Genomic DNA, 14,761 nt, shown 5'->3' on the forward strand with positions numbered 1-14,761 from the left:
CCCCCAGAACCACTGCTTTACACCACTGATAGTGAAAAAATCAAACCTCGGTTCGAAGTAAAGCGGTGAACTTTTATTCTATGTGTTCTAGAGTTATGAACTCTGTGATCTATATGTCATAGTATATTAGAGAAACAGCACATTCGAGACGCGGAGCACTCGTGGTGCGGCACGGGGCGGAGCAAGCGGTCGCCACAACAACGTACTCCAGGCGGTGCGCCGCTCTATTGTCCACGACACTGCGAGCGGCTACCGAAGCCCCCCTGTATCCACGAAGCCCAAACGAGTTACGAGGCCCCCCTGGGTCCACGAAGCCCCAAGCGGCGCGAAGGCCAGCGGACCTTGGTCCTGCTCTTCGCCCCCGAGCGCCGCAGGCCGCGCGAGTTACGAAGTTACGAAGCCGTGGTGAATGCAATCGTTATATTTATGCCCAGGCCGTAAGGCCTGGGCAAGCGCACGTTAAACACCCTGTCCAAGTGACTACAATGGAGCTAATGGCTAGGCTAGGCTAGGCTAGGCTAGGCTAGGCTAGTAAATAAAGAGTAAACACTTCCGGTCTGCGGCGAGTTCAAAGCGTGACGTAACTCTCTTATATACACTCTGGTGAATGGCAGAGCAGTGGCTGACGTCGCCATCTGGTGGTGATTAGTGTGTGGTGAACGTCAAAACGAGTGCTCCTTGACAACTTTTACTGGTTTCTTGAACATACTGTAACACAATCATCAAACCGGGACGGACACTACACACATATTCTGGACGTACAGGACAGATAAAACCTGTTCATTATGGACTGAAATGACCATATATGGACATGGGACACATTTTGTTTTTGAGAAAACCTGTTCATTCTAGACTGAAATGACCATATATGGACATGGGACACACATTTTGTTTTTGATAAAACCTGTTCATTCTGGACTGAAATGACCATATATGGACATGGGACACACAAAGCCACTCCTTGGAAGCGGCTTTCACCGCTTCAAAAAATACTTTTCTTCTGGCAGGCTCAGGGGTTGTATCTACCCACACATCGTGAAGAATTTGGGGTCCTGTGGCAGATGGCATCCTGAGCCTCTTGCTGTTCGGCAGCCTCTTCCACAGCTTTGCTTATATTGAGTGTTAAACAGTCAACAGTAAACTCTCCCTGCAGGAAGTTGACACACAAACAAAAACATTATGCAATTGGAATACATTTTCTGTAATGTGGTATAGCAGTAGGCCTACAATGAAATATTATTTGAGTTTCTTCAGCCTATTTGTAGCTGTAAACAAATAATGGCCTGGTGCAGGCTGGTGCAAAAGTAACTGAAAGTCTGCTGCAAATAGCCGCCTGGTTAATTTTAAACACCCGGGCTACTATTTGGCCTAGATATGGCCTACATCTTGGCACAAATGGCTCAAAGTTTGTTGTCCGGGACTCAAGTAAACTGAGAATGGCTTACACCTGGCCTAGATATGGCCTAAATCTTGGAACAAATGGCTCAAAGTATGCCCAGGGTCCCATTGACCAAGTTTCGCAGGACGAGCTGTGTTTATAGTGGGGACCCTTGATGAATTTAACTCATAAATAGCACCGCTCACTTCTTATGTATTTGGTTTTACTCCAGAGTTAACTGAGATTTTATGTAAGAAGCTGAAATGACACCTACCTGCCAAGAGTGTGCCTGGCCATAACGCAGCTTAGTGGTGAAGTGCTCGCAGTTCTTATAGAGGAGATCGTAGGCAACCTTCCTCCCCACCTGTGCCAGGGCCTCTTTGACCATGGCATCGACTGGCCGCGGCCTATGTGTTTTGTCCCAGTAATTGTTGACTTGCCACTGGTCGCCCGCGACCACGTCCAAAAGCTTCTGTTTCTTTACCACAGCCGACCCGCTAACAGCTGACCCGCTAACAGCTGACCCGCTGCCGAAAGATGACCAGCTGCTGTTTCCTCCATCATCTATAAGTACAGAGAAAGAGACATAGCTATACTATGTCACTTTTTTTTTTCTCCTTGTGATTATAATGTTCTGTCTACCCGTTATTTTATTGAGACATTGTGTGTCAGGTTTGACATGAATGAATGGTTACAATTTCAGCACTTGCACAGAAGACCTTTCTTCTTTTCTTTTTTAATCCAGGGCCCCATTTGTTTTATTTCTGGTCCAAATGACCTAAAGATATGGCCCAGCTGAAAAATACGGTTTTGCAGAACCGCAAATAACAACAAACTCCTGGACTACCCTGACAGATGTGTAGGCTTGACTCACCAGTTGTCACGTGAACGACATATCCATTTCCAACGTAAAATGCCCAGTGCTGGTAGCCTGTTCTGAAGACTTGAATCATGTCTCCCGCCTTTGGCTTTTCCTGGAAAATACAGTATAGGGAAAAATACATTTCCACAGGTTACTTCCCATGTTCTAATTTTTAATGAACCCCATCAGAATCCACCTTCATAGGTAGTTTTAAACTTCTACATCAGAGAAGGACATAAATATAGCAAAAATAACTGATCTACAAGCTCAATGTTCAGCCAATCACAGCAAATGGTATAGAAACTATTCCAGATCATACCGTATCTCTCCAGTCAGTTCACTAACCTGAGTTGAAGCCATTTGGTTTCTTTCAGACAGATGAGGTGATGTCTTCAAGGATCACTCACACTCAGCTCTGTGTTCAGGCCTTTTATAATCCTTCACCTGCTTTCACTTTCCATCAGATCATTAGAGGGAGACATGTGAGAATTTTGGCTGGTTGAAGACCAATCGTGCCGGGGCATTTTGGATCAATCCTTGAGTCATTTGCGTCACTGAAGTGAGTTTGAGTTACTTGCCCACCCCTGGAGTTAAATCTCGGCAAGATAACTAACTACACAACCCAAATCTCTGCCAAAGTGACCTTGCCCTTTAAGTAAAACCATCCATGAACTGTCACTTGCTGTCACTTGCTTTTTTTAAATATATTTAATGATTTACTTTGTGTCAAGTTATTCTTTATAGGCTACTGTACGCTGTTGTTCACTCTATGGCAACAGAGAGCAGATAACAGACATTTGGAGCAGGTTCAAAGTTATTATCACATACAGTACAGTATGCACATACAATATACAGTAAGTAATTAAAGTCACGTCCTCAATGCTGTGATATCAATAACACACACACACACACACACACACACACACACACACACACACACACACACACACACACACACACACACACACACACACAAAAGCATAATAAAGAAGCTATGTTTTCACATTTATTAGGGTCTTACGTGATACTTGCACGTACAATATTGTGTAGCTTCATGCTTCTCCTTTGCCTCCGTGTGAAAGGGGAATCGTTGGAAGCTTCCCATGTGAAAGGGGGAAACGTGGAAGCTGCTTTACTGTTTATTTGTGGTGGTTCCCACCATATCCTACCTAAATCTGCATCTTTAGGTGGGATGTGTTGGTAACCCGCCACAAAGAAACAGGAAAGCAGCTACAACAAAGCTTTCACGTTCCCCCTTTCACACGGAGGGAAAGGAGAAGTGTGAAGCTAATGTACACGTGAAGTCTCACATAAGACTATAATAAATGAAACTATAGCTTTGCTTTTTGTGTTTGTAAGTAAATGTGTGGTATTCAAAAATGTGCTTGGATATCAAATTGTAAAACCATCCATCAGCCGGAACACTTCCAAGAAAACAAATTCAAAATTAAAGTAGCATAATTTGTATGTAATGATCTATTTTGTGTCAATAATATAATAAGGGTAATAATAATAATAATAATAATAATAATTATTATTATTATTGTTGTTGTTAGGTATACCAAATCTTATACTGTACTGTATACTGTAGGTGGAAATTGCAGCCACATGGTGAATTAGATATTTTGCTGTACATTCCCATTTTGATATCCTGCGATTGAATAAAAGAAAAAGAAATAAATGACACAAGACTGTACTCTATCATATAATATTAAATTATTGTTATTATTGTGAGAAATGCAAGTAATACTGGACTGGCCAAGGTAAAACAGCATAGAAGATAAAATGACTATAATGTCACTAGCATCCTTTAAAATTGCCCTAAAAAACCACTTACAGGCAGCAGCCGTTCACAACTGGTAAAAACCTAGCCCAACCCTACCCTCCCTGCCCCTTCCTTGTATATACTGTACATACTGATTGTTTAGACTTACTGTTACCTGCCCCTTCCTTGTATATATTGTATATACTGTACTTACTGATTGTATAGACCTACTGTTTTCTTTTTTTCTTTACATATCTACTGCATAGTACTGTGTTCTATTTGTCTGTCATTCAATGTTATATGAGATACTTTAATGGTTTCCTGTTGAAATAAGCTTAGTCTTTTCATGGATCTCCTTTTAGTAGACCTTGTACCAGTGAACTGTACCGTCATGAATCTGTACATTTTCCTATGCAAACTTCTAATAAAGCCTTCAATCAATCAATCAATCAATCAATGTCTGTATAAGATAAGACTGACATTAAATCAAATGTAATTGGTATAGGTTTTTCTACAGGAGCTTGTAGATCTGCAATTTTATCCGAATGTTCGGGTGGAGAATATAGGGACGCTAGGGTTCATGTGGTTAACATAAATGTTTCATAGTTGTAAAAGGAAAGACAACTCAAGTAGGTCCAATCTGATATTTGTGACAGATGCAACGTTTCCAAGGGCACGCTGGGACACACGTTCTGGTCGTGCCCAACTAGGATTGTTTCATTCTGGCAAAGCATTGTTGCTTGGTACAGTCGTGTTAGCCAGGGAGCCACTTGCCCAACATTTGAGAGGACCTGTGATGTCATAACATACTTTTTATTTTAGTTTTTTCTATTAATTTGGTCAATAAGGTACACAGAATGAGAGGCCTGCTCTGCCGAAAACATTGCGGGGGGAAAAAAAAGTCCCATCGACGTCACTATACAGGAAAAGAATACAAAAATAGGCTGAGGACATATGTAAGAAGCGTTGTGATAGCCTGAGGACATGGTAGTGCAGGATGAGTCAGCATTGTTAGCCGAGTACATTTAGACTCATTTCAACATGTTGTCCACATGCAAATCCTTCTGCATGGAAAATAATTATACATTCTATTTTACAACTTTTACAATGGATAAAATGTATATGCAATGTTTGAAAATCAGATCTACAAGCTCTCACGATGTGTCGCATCGCAAAGCATTTTGAGCTTGTAGATCAGCTATTTTGAATGGTCAAAATGTACATAGGGCAGAAGTGGTTAATGTATGTTTTGTAATAATAATCAAAATCTCCAAAGTAAATAAAAACTAAAGTTTTAAGGTAATTGTGGTGGAGTAAAACTATAATATTTGCTGTAGTAGTAGAGAAGTAAAAGTACTGAAAATATGAAAGTGAAAACACCTGCAAAGTGTATTTAAGTACAGTACTTGAGTAAATATACTTAGTACACCACTGAGAGCTAAAGGTGTGATAATGGATTTATTGTTCATATTATAAAGTGTGTGTGTGTGTGTGTGTGTGTGTGTGTGTGTGTGTGTGTGTGTGTGTGTGTGTGTGTGTGCATGCGTGCGTGCGTGCGTGCGTGCGTGCGTGCGCGCGCGTGCGTACATGTGTGTGTGTGATCATCTTAGAGGTAATCCTGAACAGTTCGTTTTCATGAGACAATATAGTGTAAAAACATGAGCATCAAACACAAAAGAACAGCTTGAATCATGTTTTTGTACAGTAACAGCAGAAGATGGGGGTTAACAGATAATGATCTAAATTTGTGGATTAGTCTTTGCTGAGAATGTAAGACAGTTAATACTATTTGTGCAGTACCAGTAGAATTTCACTCTTCTCTACACAACATGTAAGTATCCTTGAATAAATAATACTCTAAATAAATAAATCATACTCTGTACCAAGGAGGAGACCTGATATCGTCTACAGGTGCCTGAATCCCTGGACATTTTAATAAAGTTATCTCATGTATATATTCATGGCTTCTCTTTAAGCCTCCAGAACAAACAGTCAAATAAAAGGCAACATAAGTAAAATAGCTGCTTTATATGGATCCTACCACATTGTGGAAGTGCCTGATCCATTCTGCTGCCCAGGATAGCTACTACACAATGGACTTGTGTGACTACAGGACAGCTACTACACATGGAGTCATGTGACTACAGGACAGCTACTACACATGGAGTCATGTGACTAGTAGGACAGCTGGAATTGGACATGTGTTGTGTACGCATAATCCAGCATGGCTTCCTGAATCCTGATGCTTTGCATGCAGCATGTTCCCTCCTCCTGGTGAAAGGCTGCACAGAATGTCAACAGGTGCTTGGTCTACCTACGGTTTTTCTTAAGCCCCTTTTCCACAGGCCCAACACCACACCACTCCACACCACACCGCCCACTTGTGCCAGGTTTTCCACTACAAGGACCTGGGTAGAGTGGTGTGAAAGTGGTACTAAACGTGGTACTAAAAAGTATCCAATCCAGAGTGTAGGTCTGAGCTATAGGCCAAACAGGGCCAAACACTTCATAATGACTGATCACTCACTGACTTTTCATTTAGACCGCCAGGATATAGTTGTAATACATGATAATAGATTATATTGTGTTATAACCACTATTATAATCTATTATAGTGTATTATAATTATCATAGTAATACATACATACTTTATAGTGTATTATAATCACAGTTATAATCCATTATAGTGTACTGTATTATAATTTAGGATAGTTGTAATATACAAATTTATATTGTATTAAAATCACAGTTAAAAGGTTCAATTGTTTCTTACAGATAGGGATACTTTTGTGTAAACGAAAACGTAGATATTTTTATGTGGTGCGGTGTGGTGTGGTGTGGTGTGGTTCTAAAGTTGCAGTCAAAAATGGGCTTTAGAGTACTATTTCTATGTGTAGTGATGCGCCACATATGCATTTGTTGTATTGATGTTGTCTTTGATGTATTGATGTATTACCTTGCTTATTGTAAATCATTCTGGATTAAGAGCGTCTGCTAAATGCCTAAATTGTAATTGTAAACTGTCAACACCAAAGCTGAACGCAAACTATCTTTAACACTTAAACCCTGGCGTCCCCCAGAGCTCCATACTTGGCCTCCTCCTTTTTTCTTTTTCTTTTTTGTTTAAAGGTATAGGGTAAGCGTTATTATTTGGTTAAAACAAAAGGTATTTTATTAAATGGTTAAATATCTCTATATTGTGATTCATTGCTATTTAGCAGGGATCAGCATTCTTTTTGATTTTTTTATTAGTCTTTGTAATCGCTTCCTAACGGCTGTCCTGTATTCAAATGGTAGTGTGCTTTGACCAGGTAGACACACTGTATTATTACCAAGAAGTGAGATAATAAAGAAATGGAAGGGAAAACATTTCAGAGCTCCTTTGTTCACAGTTCCTCCAACGGAAGGCTATTTGAATTGATATGAGCGATACAGGAGAAATGCAGTTACCCATGGAAGTACAGGAGTAAAAACGAACTAGCATTCTGATGTAATGTTAAAGCATAAAAATAACATGATAAAAATATACAGCTAAATAATAGGCCAATATAAAGTGAGAACGACATGGTACAAACGTTCAATTAGCAGTAGTTGCAAAGATGTGCAGGTAATGTAGCTGCAAAAATCCACTATAGACATGTTATGAGCTAAACATTCTGTGCAGGTGATTATTTTGTTAATAATGAGAATACTCTGACAATAATGGAAGTCACAATACTGTGACAAATGAATGCTGACACTAGAGTGGGTTCCAATTTCCAGGTGTGTGAAGTGTGAGTGAGCAAACCTTATGCTAAAGGTAAAACTACATAAACTACAAATTCCAGCAAAAGAACATCAGACTGGGTTCAGTATAGTGCTGTATAGAAGGCTAGATCAGACCTTAAGTCTACCGTTTATGTCTCGTCTATAAGGCTAGGTCGCTTGGAGCTTGGGAACCGACCCCAGGCTCCCCCTGAGTTAGTGTTGAAGTGTCTTTGAGCAAGACTCTGAAAATTGCATGTTTCCTCTGCCATCAATGGGAATGGGTGAATGTAATAAATGTGTGTAAATGGGTGAATTTAATGAATGTGTGTGAATGGGTGAATGTAATGCACAATCATTGTAAAGCACCTTAGATAAAGGCTTGATATAAATGCACCATTTAGTACCAGCTATTCTTTCTTGTTAACTGCAGGCTGCCATGACATCAAATAAAGTATATCTATCCACTACTGACCAGGTAACAGGCAACAGAAATGAGTTGCCGTTCATTCTTGGACTCATTCAAATTATAATGAGGACCTTGAGAAAGTAAAGAAATGGTAACTGAAACATTTTACGGATGTTGCCACTCCGACAATAAGAAGTCACTGTCGGAATGGAGACATGTCGGAATGGAGAGCACCCCCACATTTTACTATCTTCCTGATGATGAGAAGAGGACTGTTCTTCACTTCCACCATGGAAACACATTTGAATGTTAGATTAGGACACAACTAGTGACTTCATCCCTCTTTAGCACTGTGCACTGTGTCTGTTCTATGGGATTGGTAGAATACTACTGATAGTATTTGCATTAGCGATAAAACACAGTTTAAATACTAGTGGTACAGCCAGTCAGTCAGTCAGAGAAGATAGAAGACAGTTTAAATACTAGTGTCCTACCAGTCAGTCAGTCAGTCAGTCAGTCAGAGAAGCCAACATGAGGACTCAGGCTCTACTCCTTCTCTTCATGCTGTCAGGTATGTCTCCTAAAGTATGTCTAACGTGCATCTTGACCACTTCAACAGGTTGTCTCTGCAGAGAAATGTTTTGTATTGAGTTTGCGTTATTATTGCGCAAAAAAAAACAATTTAATTACAATTCCGAGAGAAACTCAGCATGAGAAATGTATTTTTTCAAGAGAAAGATTATTAAATTAACAATTGCATAAAATACCATATTTGCTTACATAATGGTGAGACAGCTGGTTGCAATATTACAGTACGTGATCACTCTGATATTCAACTAAAGATGTGACAGATCGTACAATTAAAGTATAAACTAGTCTTTTAGTCCAAAGTGAAACACATCTAGGAAGGAGACCTGGTCATGTGCTGCAGACTGTTGAATGACAACCTTCCAGGAAATGTTTGAATGTTTTAAAATGAAAAAAACAAAACAATCAGATCGGCCCTGTGATGTTTTCATTTCAGCTGCAGCAGCGAGGAACATGGAGAAGAGAATCATTGGAGGTGAACCATGTGGTCGGACTGAAAGGCAGTACCATGTGGATGTGATAACTCCGATCGGAGAGTGTGGAGGTTCACTCATCAACAAACGCTGGGTGTTGACAGCTGCACACTGTAGACCTAAAGATGAAAAGTAAGCAGTAGTGTGTGTGTGTGTGTGTGTGTGTGTGTGTGTGTGTGTGTGTGTGTGTGTGTGTGTGTGTGTGTGTGTGTGTGTGTGTGTGTGTGTGTGTGTGTGTGTGTGTGTGTGTGTGTGTGTGTGCATGCGTGTTTGTGTGAGTGCAAGAGTGAGAGAAAAAGAGAGAGAGAGAGAAGACGGACAGACAGTTTTAACCATTTTATCACTGAGGGTAAAATAGCATACAGCCACCCGTCTAAGGAAACCCATTTGGGCCGCTTGCACCCGCGACCTTATACTTTTGGAATTCAATCTGATAAAGCTTTATTAATTTCCAAATGTAAACAACCACAAAGGCTAGAAGAGCTATATTTGCCTCACTTTAGGTTGAAAGTCTAAGATAAGTTTTCTTTACCCTAAATTCATATTGAATAAGTAATTTATAATCCAGACAATAACATTGTCTCACTGACATTCATATCCTCTCACTCAGGCCGCTCAGCGTGACACTTAGTGTGCATGGCCAACACCCGGAATTGACGGAACTATCACAGGAAGTGGGGAGGCAAGAGATTCCTGTGGATCAACAGCATGTTCCCAAAGATGGTGGTGACATCATGCTTCTGGAGCTTAATATAGGTGTACCTCAACACCCCATCATCCACCTGCCACCACATAAATATTGTATGAAGCCTGTCATGGGTAACGTTAGAGTTGGAGGGTTTGGTTGGACTCAGACCGTACCGGATCCTGACAATCCTGGTCTTGAGGTTAAAGGTGAGCTGTGTTAAGAGTTCACTTCAGGTAATGTTGTCTGAGATCTAGAATGAAAAAGCAGGCAAATAATTCAGATGTAATATTTCCTTCACAAAGTACCTGGACCAAGGCCAGCCGACCTGCAGTGTGCTACCATGAGCATTGCAAAATGCGACCTGAGGAACCGCCCCAATCAGATCCAACTGAATTATTTGTGCTATGAGAAACCTCCTCAAGGGAAGGATGTGGATATCTGTGTTGTGAGTTTGTTGAATTTGAATAGTAAACAATTAATATAATAATTGTCTGCAATAGTCAACCCCACCCACAACACACACGCACGCACGCACGCACGCACGCACACACACACGCGCACACGCACACACACACACACACACACACACACACACACACACACACACACACACACACACACACTCACTTCTCTCTGTGTCACCACAGGGAGACTCTGGTACTGCGGTGGAATTCAAGGACAAGAACAATAAAGTACACATCTATGGAGTCCATATAAGGAGCACAGACGAGCTGTGTGCAAAACCAGCTAAGTCATCATCAGTGTGTTTCTACAGAGACTGGATCCATGGCATCACAGGACTCTGATCCTCTCAACCAGCAACCAGTGGGCCACAACTGATGAAGAATATGATGGCGATGAATTATTCATGGTGATCATTCATCATAATCCTTGACTTGGTAATAAATTGAGATCCCAGATCTCCTTACATGGCATTAAGTGTCTCTGAGTGGCGTTTGTCTCCGAGTGATGTTTGTATTCACTGTTCAGTCCTCCATGCACTCATAACCTTCAGTTATAGTCTAACAGAGTGGTGTTTGTATTCACTTTGCTGTTCAGTCCTCCATGTACTATTATAATATTCAGTTAGATTCTAACAGAGTGATGTTTGTATTCACTGTTCAGTCCTCCATGTACTATTATAACATTCAGTTAGATTCTAACAGAGTGATGTTTGTATTCACTGTTCAGTCCTCCATAACCTTCTTCAGTTAGATTTTTTTTAACAGAAAACATGGACAGGAGTCATGATGTTATGTAAGCATGTTTTAAGCCTCAGCTTTTCCTTTCCATAAAATTACAATCTGAAATTCTAGAAAACATTGTTCATTCGAAACAATTGTGTGCTCGCTTCTAGACAAAAAGCAATGGCTATAAAACTACAAATTGTCAAGATCGCAGACAGTGCTCTCTTTGACGTTACTGACATAAAATGGTAATCAAACTACAATGCAGACAAGCAGTGTTATTACATGAACTTAACGGTATGGACAATTACGTCAAAATAGAATAAAAACATAATGTGGACGGGTAAACAAACAACACAAGTTCGAGACCAGTAGCATGTTGGGAACTGAAGTCGAAATGTGTCTCCTGACCAGGGGCGTCAAAAGGGGTAGGAAAGTGGGACTGAGTTACTAGGGCCCAAAGTGGAGGGGCCCTAATAACTTTATCTATTGAAAAATAGCAGATATACAAGCTCACAGCGCGGCACCGAGTGCCGCGCTGCGAGCTTGTAGATCTGCTATTTTTGAAAAGTTGTGAAAATGTGTGAAAATCTTTGAATATACGTATTTTTTAAGCGAACATTTCTAACTCAAATTTTGCTTCTGGGTGGTCCCTGGAACTAAATATTTTGAGATCGGGGTCCGTGGCCAAATACATATCATCTTGGGGGTCCTTGACATGAAAATGTTTGAGCACCACTGACATAGAAACACAGGTTTAAAAAAACAAAAACCTTAGAAGGATTTGAAATATTCAAAGGCTTGCACAAATATTCATGATTTTTCAAAAATAGCAGATCTACAAGCTTGCAGCAATATCTGCTATTTTTCAATAGTTAAAACACAAAATAGTGTGCTAAATGGGTTAAACCCCCCTCCCCTATGAAGAACATTCATGGGGGGCCCGCAGTGAATCCTTGTACCCAGGGCCCAGAATTTGGTGCGACACCCCTGACAAGAATGTACACACATAAGACGCACGCACGCACGCACGCACTACTTGACTGGCTCTTAACTCACTTAGTCACTGTGGAGATCTTCACACCAAAAACACCCATGGGTTTCCTTGAAGGCATCCTCTTCAGGCTGAACTCTCGGCTGGTGAACTTAATAGAAAGCTTAACCTCAATCTAAAACAGAGGAAAAGAGAAAGTTGCTCAAAGTAAAAAAAAACAAAAAACTAACAAACACTTCACACAATGAGTGATTGAATTGCCGTTATTATGGCTCATGTCATTATTACACATGCCTATCAACTTAGTTATTAGCCTGCAATGTAGTCTAAAGCCCAAATACGGTAAACATAAGTAACGAACTAAACCTCCTCACAATAGAAGGATACACAGTGTAAAAGCACACATATAGGGAAATGATGGGGTAAACAGAGACACACAGATCCTCTCCTCTCAGTGGCAAACGTTCTACTGAATGGAGAAAGCCTCTGCAGCTAATGACCAACTGAAACACCTGTCTGCAGTCAATGACCATGTCCAGCCACTAGACGTCAGGCTTTCTGACACTTGCCGTCCTTTGGGGCAAACCAGGGTGTCCCCTCCCCAGTAAGGCTGGTTATGGCAACATGTTATGACATATTGCTTGACATATTGCAACATGGAAACGATTATGACAAAATAACTGTGATTAAGACGGTTACGTGTCAGATGATGATGCATGTGTTCCCGCCTATATTAACGGAATAGGAATGCCGGCAGGTTCAAAGTGATTTAAATGTAATCTCATCTGAAATATGAAAAGTGTGGCATGCTAAAATCATTCCCTGATCCTGGCCTGCCCTCTGGTGGTATAAATTAGACACAGTCTAATTTAACAAAAGGACTAATCCATGATTTAAATGATAGGAACAAAATGATGTACTGCATTTTGCTTACACAGTAAAATCCTCAGTGTTAATTTTATCCATTTAAATAATGTACTGCACTGTAACCTTATGCCTCCAAATGAATTAGACACAAGGAAAGGGGCCCAAATGGACAAAGTAATTTCAGGACACAATCACCTGACCTTTCTGCAGTCCAACATGCAGGCTGTTTCTCCTCCTCCGTCAACAACAGACTGGTTGACTTCCTGATTTGGCTGTGATTGGTCAGTGGCTCGCACAGCGCCGCCTGTTGATGGGGACCTACTGACTGTTTTTATTTCACCAGCCTCTATCTGGCTTCAGTGGGTTGAGGGGGGCCGCGGCCGCTCCGCGGCCGCTGCCAGAGCACGCAGTCCGGCTTGGGTGCCCTCCGAGACCTCGGTGTCTGAGTCTGGAGCTCTGTGGAAAAAGAGAAAAAGCCAGCTGTTGAGCGGGCGTGCTTGCGTGCGTTCAGTGCAATGTGAATGCATGTGACCAATTGATAGGAAGATAGATAGATACGTAATAAACATGATTTGGTACAAGCCCAACTAAAAGGAGATCCCAGTAATGTTTTTGGCTTATTTCCACAGGGAAGTCATTCATGAATGAACGAATTATTGATATAGGACTGTCATAGGTATACAGTGTCATTGACAGTACAGTTCACTGGTACAAGCTCAACTAAAAGGAGATCCTAGTAATGTTTTTGGCTTATTTCCACAGTGAAGTCATTCATGAATGAATGAATTACCGATATAGGACTATCATAGGTACAGTCAGTGTCATGGACAGTACAGTTCACTGGTACAAGCTCAACTAAAAGGAGATCCTAGTAATGTTTTTGGCTTATTTCCACAGTGAAGTCATTCATGAATGAATGAATTACCGATATAGGACTATCATAGGTACAGTCAGTGTCATGGACAGTACAGTTCACTGGTACAAGCTCAACTAAAAGGAGATCCCAGTAATGTTTTTGGCTTATTTCCACAGGGAAGTCATTCATGAATGAACGAATTATTGATATAGGACTGTCATAGGTATACAGTGTCATTGACAGTACAGTTCACTGGTACAAGCTCAACTAAAAGGAGATCCTAGTAATGTTTTTGGCTTATTTCCACAGTGAAGTCATTCATGAATGAATGAATTACCGATATAGGACTATCATAGGTACAGTCAGTGTCATGGACAGTACAGTTCACTGGTACAAGCTCAACTAAAAGGAGATCCTAGTAATGTTTTTGGCTTATTTCCACAGTGAAGTCATTCATGAATGAATGAATTACCGATATAGGACTATCATAGGTACAGTCAGTGTCATGGACAGTACAGTTCACTGGTACAAGCTCAACTAAAAGGAGATCCTAGTAATGTTTTTGGCTTATTTCCACAGGGAAGTCATTCATGAACGAACGAATTATTGATATAGGACTGTCATAGGTATACAGTGTCATTGACAGTACAGTTCACTGGTACAAGCTCAGCTAAAAGGAGATCCTAGAAAAGACTAAGTCAGGGGGAAAAAAGGGGGAGACAATTTAAAACAATAAAACCAGCCGATCTACAAGGCTGTGAGCTTGCGGATCAGCTGTTCTGGGTAAATGTGGGTTATTTCTCTTAAATGCAGTATTGATCCCTTTGTCGAGTGATTGATTGAAGACTTTATGACAAGTTTCATGACAGTACAGTTCACTGGTACAAGGTCAACTAAAAGGAGCTTTATTTATTTCATGAATTATTATTATATGAGGCCCCTGTCAAGAC

At 40.7% G+C, this 14,761-nt stretch overlaps 1 protein-coding gene across 1 annotated transcript; it reads right to left on the reverse strand.

The window, feature by feature from the left end:
* Positions 1 to 1,009: 1,009 nt before the first annotated feature.
* LOC308299174 (phospholipase A and acyltransferase 4-like) lies at positions 1,010 to 2,331 on the reverse strand (the record flags this gene model as incomplete). The annotated part of the gene is made up of 3 exons (XM_080742892.1): positions 1,010 to 1,147; positions 1,653 to 1,942; positions 2,253 to 2,331. 3 exons carry the CDS (start codon positions 2,329 to 2,331, stop codon positions 1,010 to 1,012), a joined length of 507 nt encoding a protein of 168 aa, XP_080599018.1.
* Positions 2,332 to 14,761: the final 12,430 nt, after the last annotated feature.

Source organism: Nannobrachium achirus (assembly GCF_963921795.1).
Source record: "Nannobrachium achirus genome assembly, chromosome: 15".
Taxonomy (NCBI): Eukaryota; Metazoa; Chordata; class Actinopteri; order Myctophiformes; family Myctophidae; genus Nannobrachium; species Nannobrachium achirus.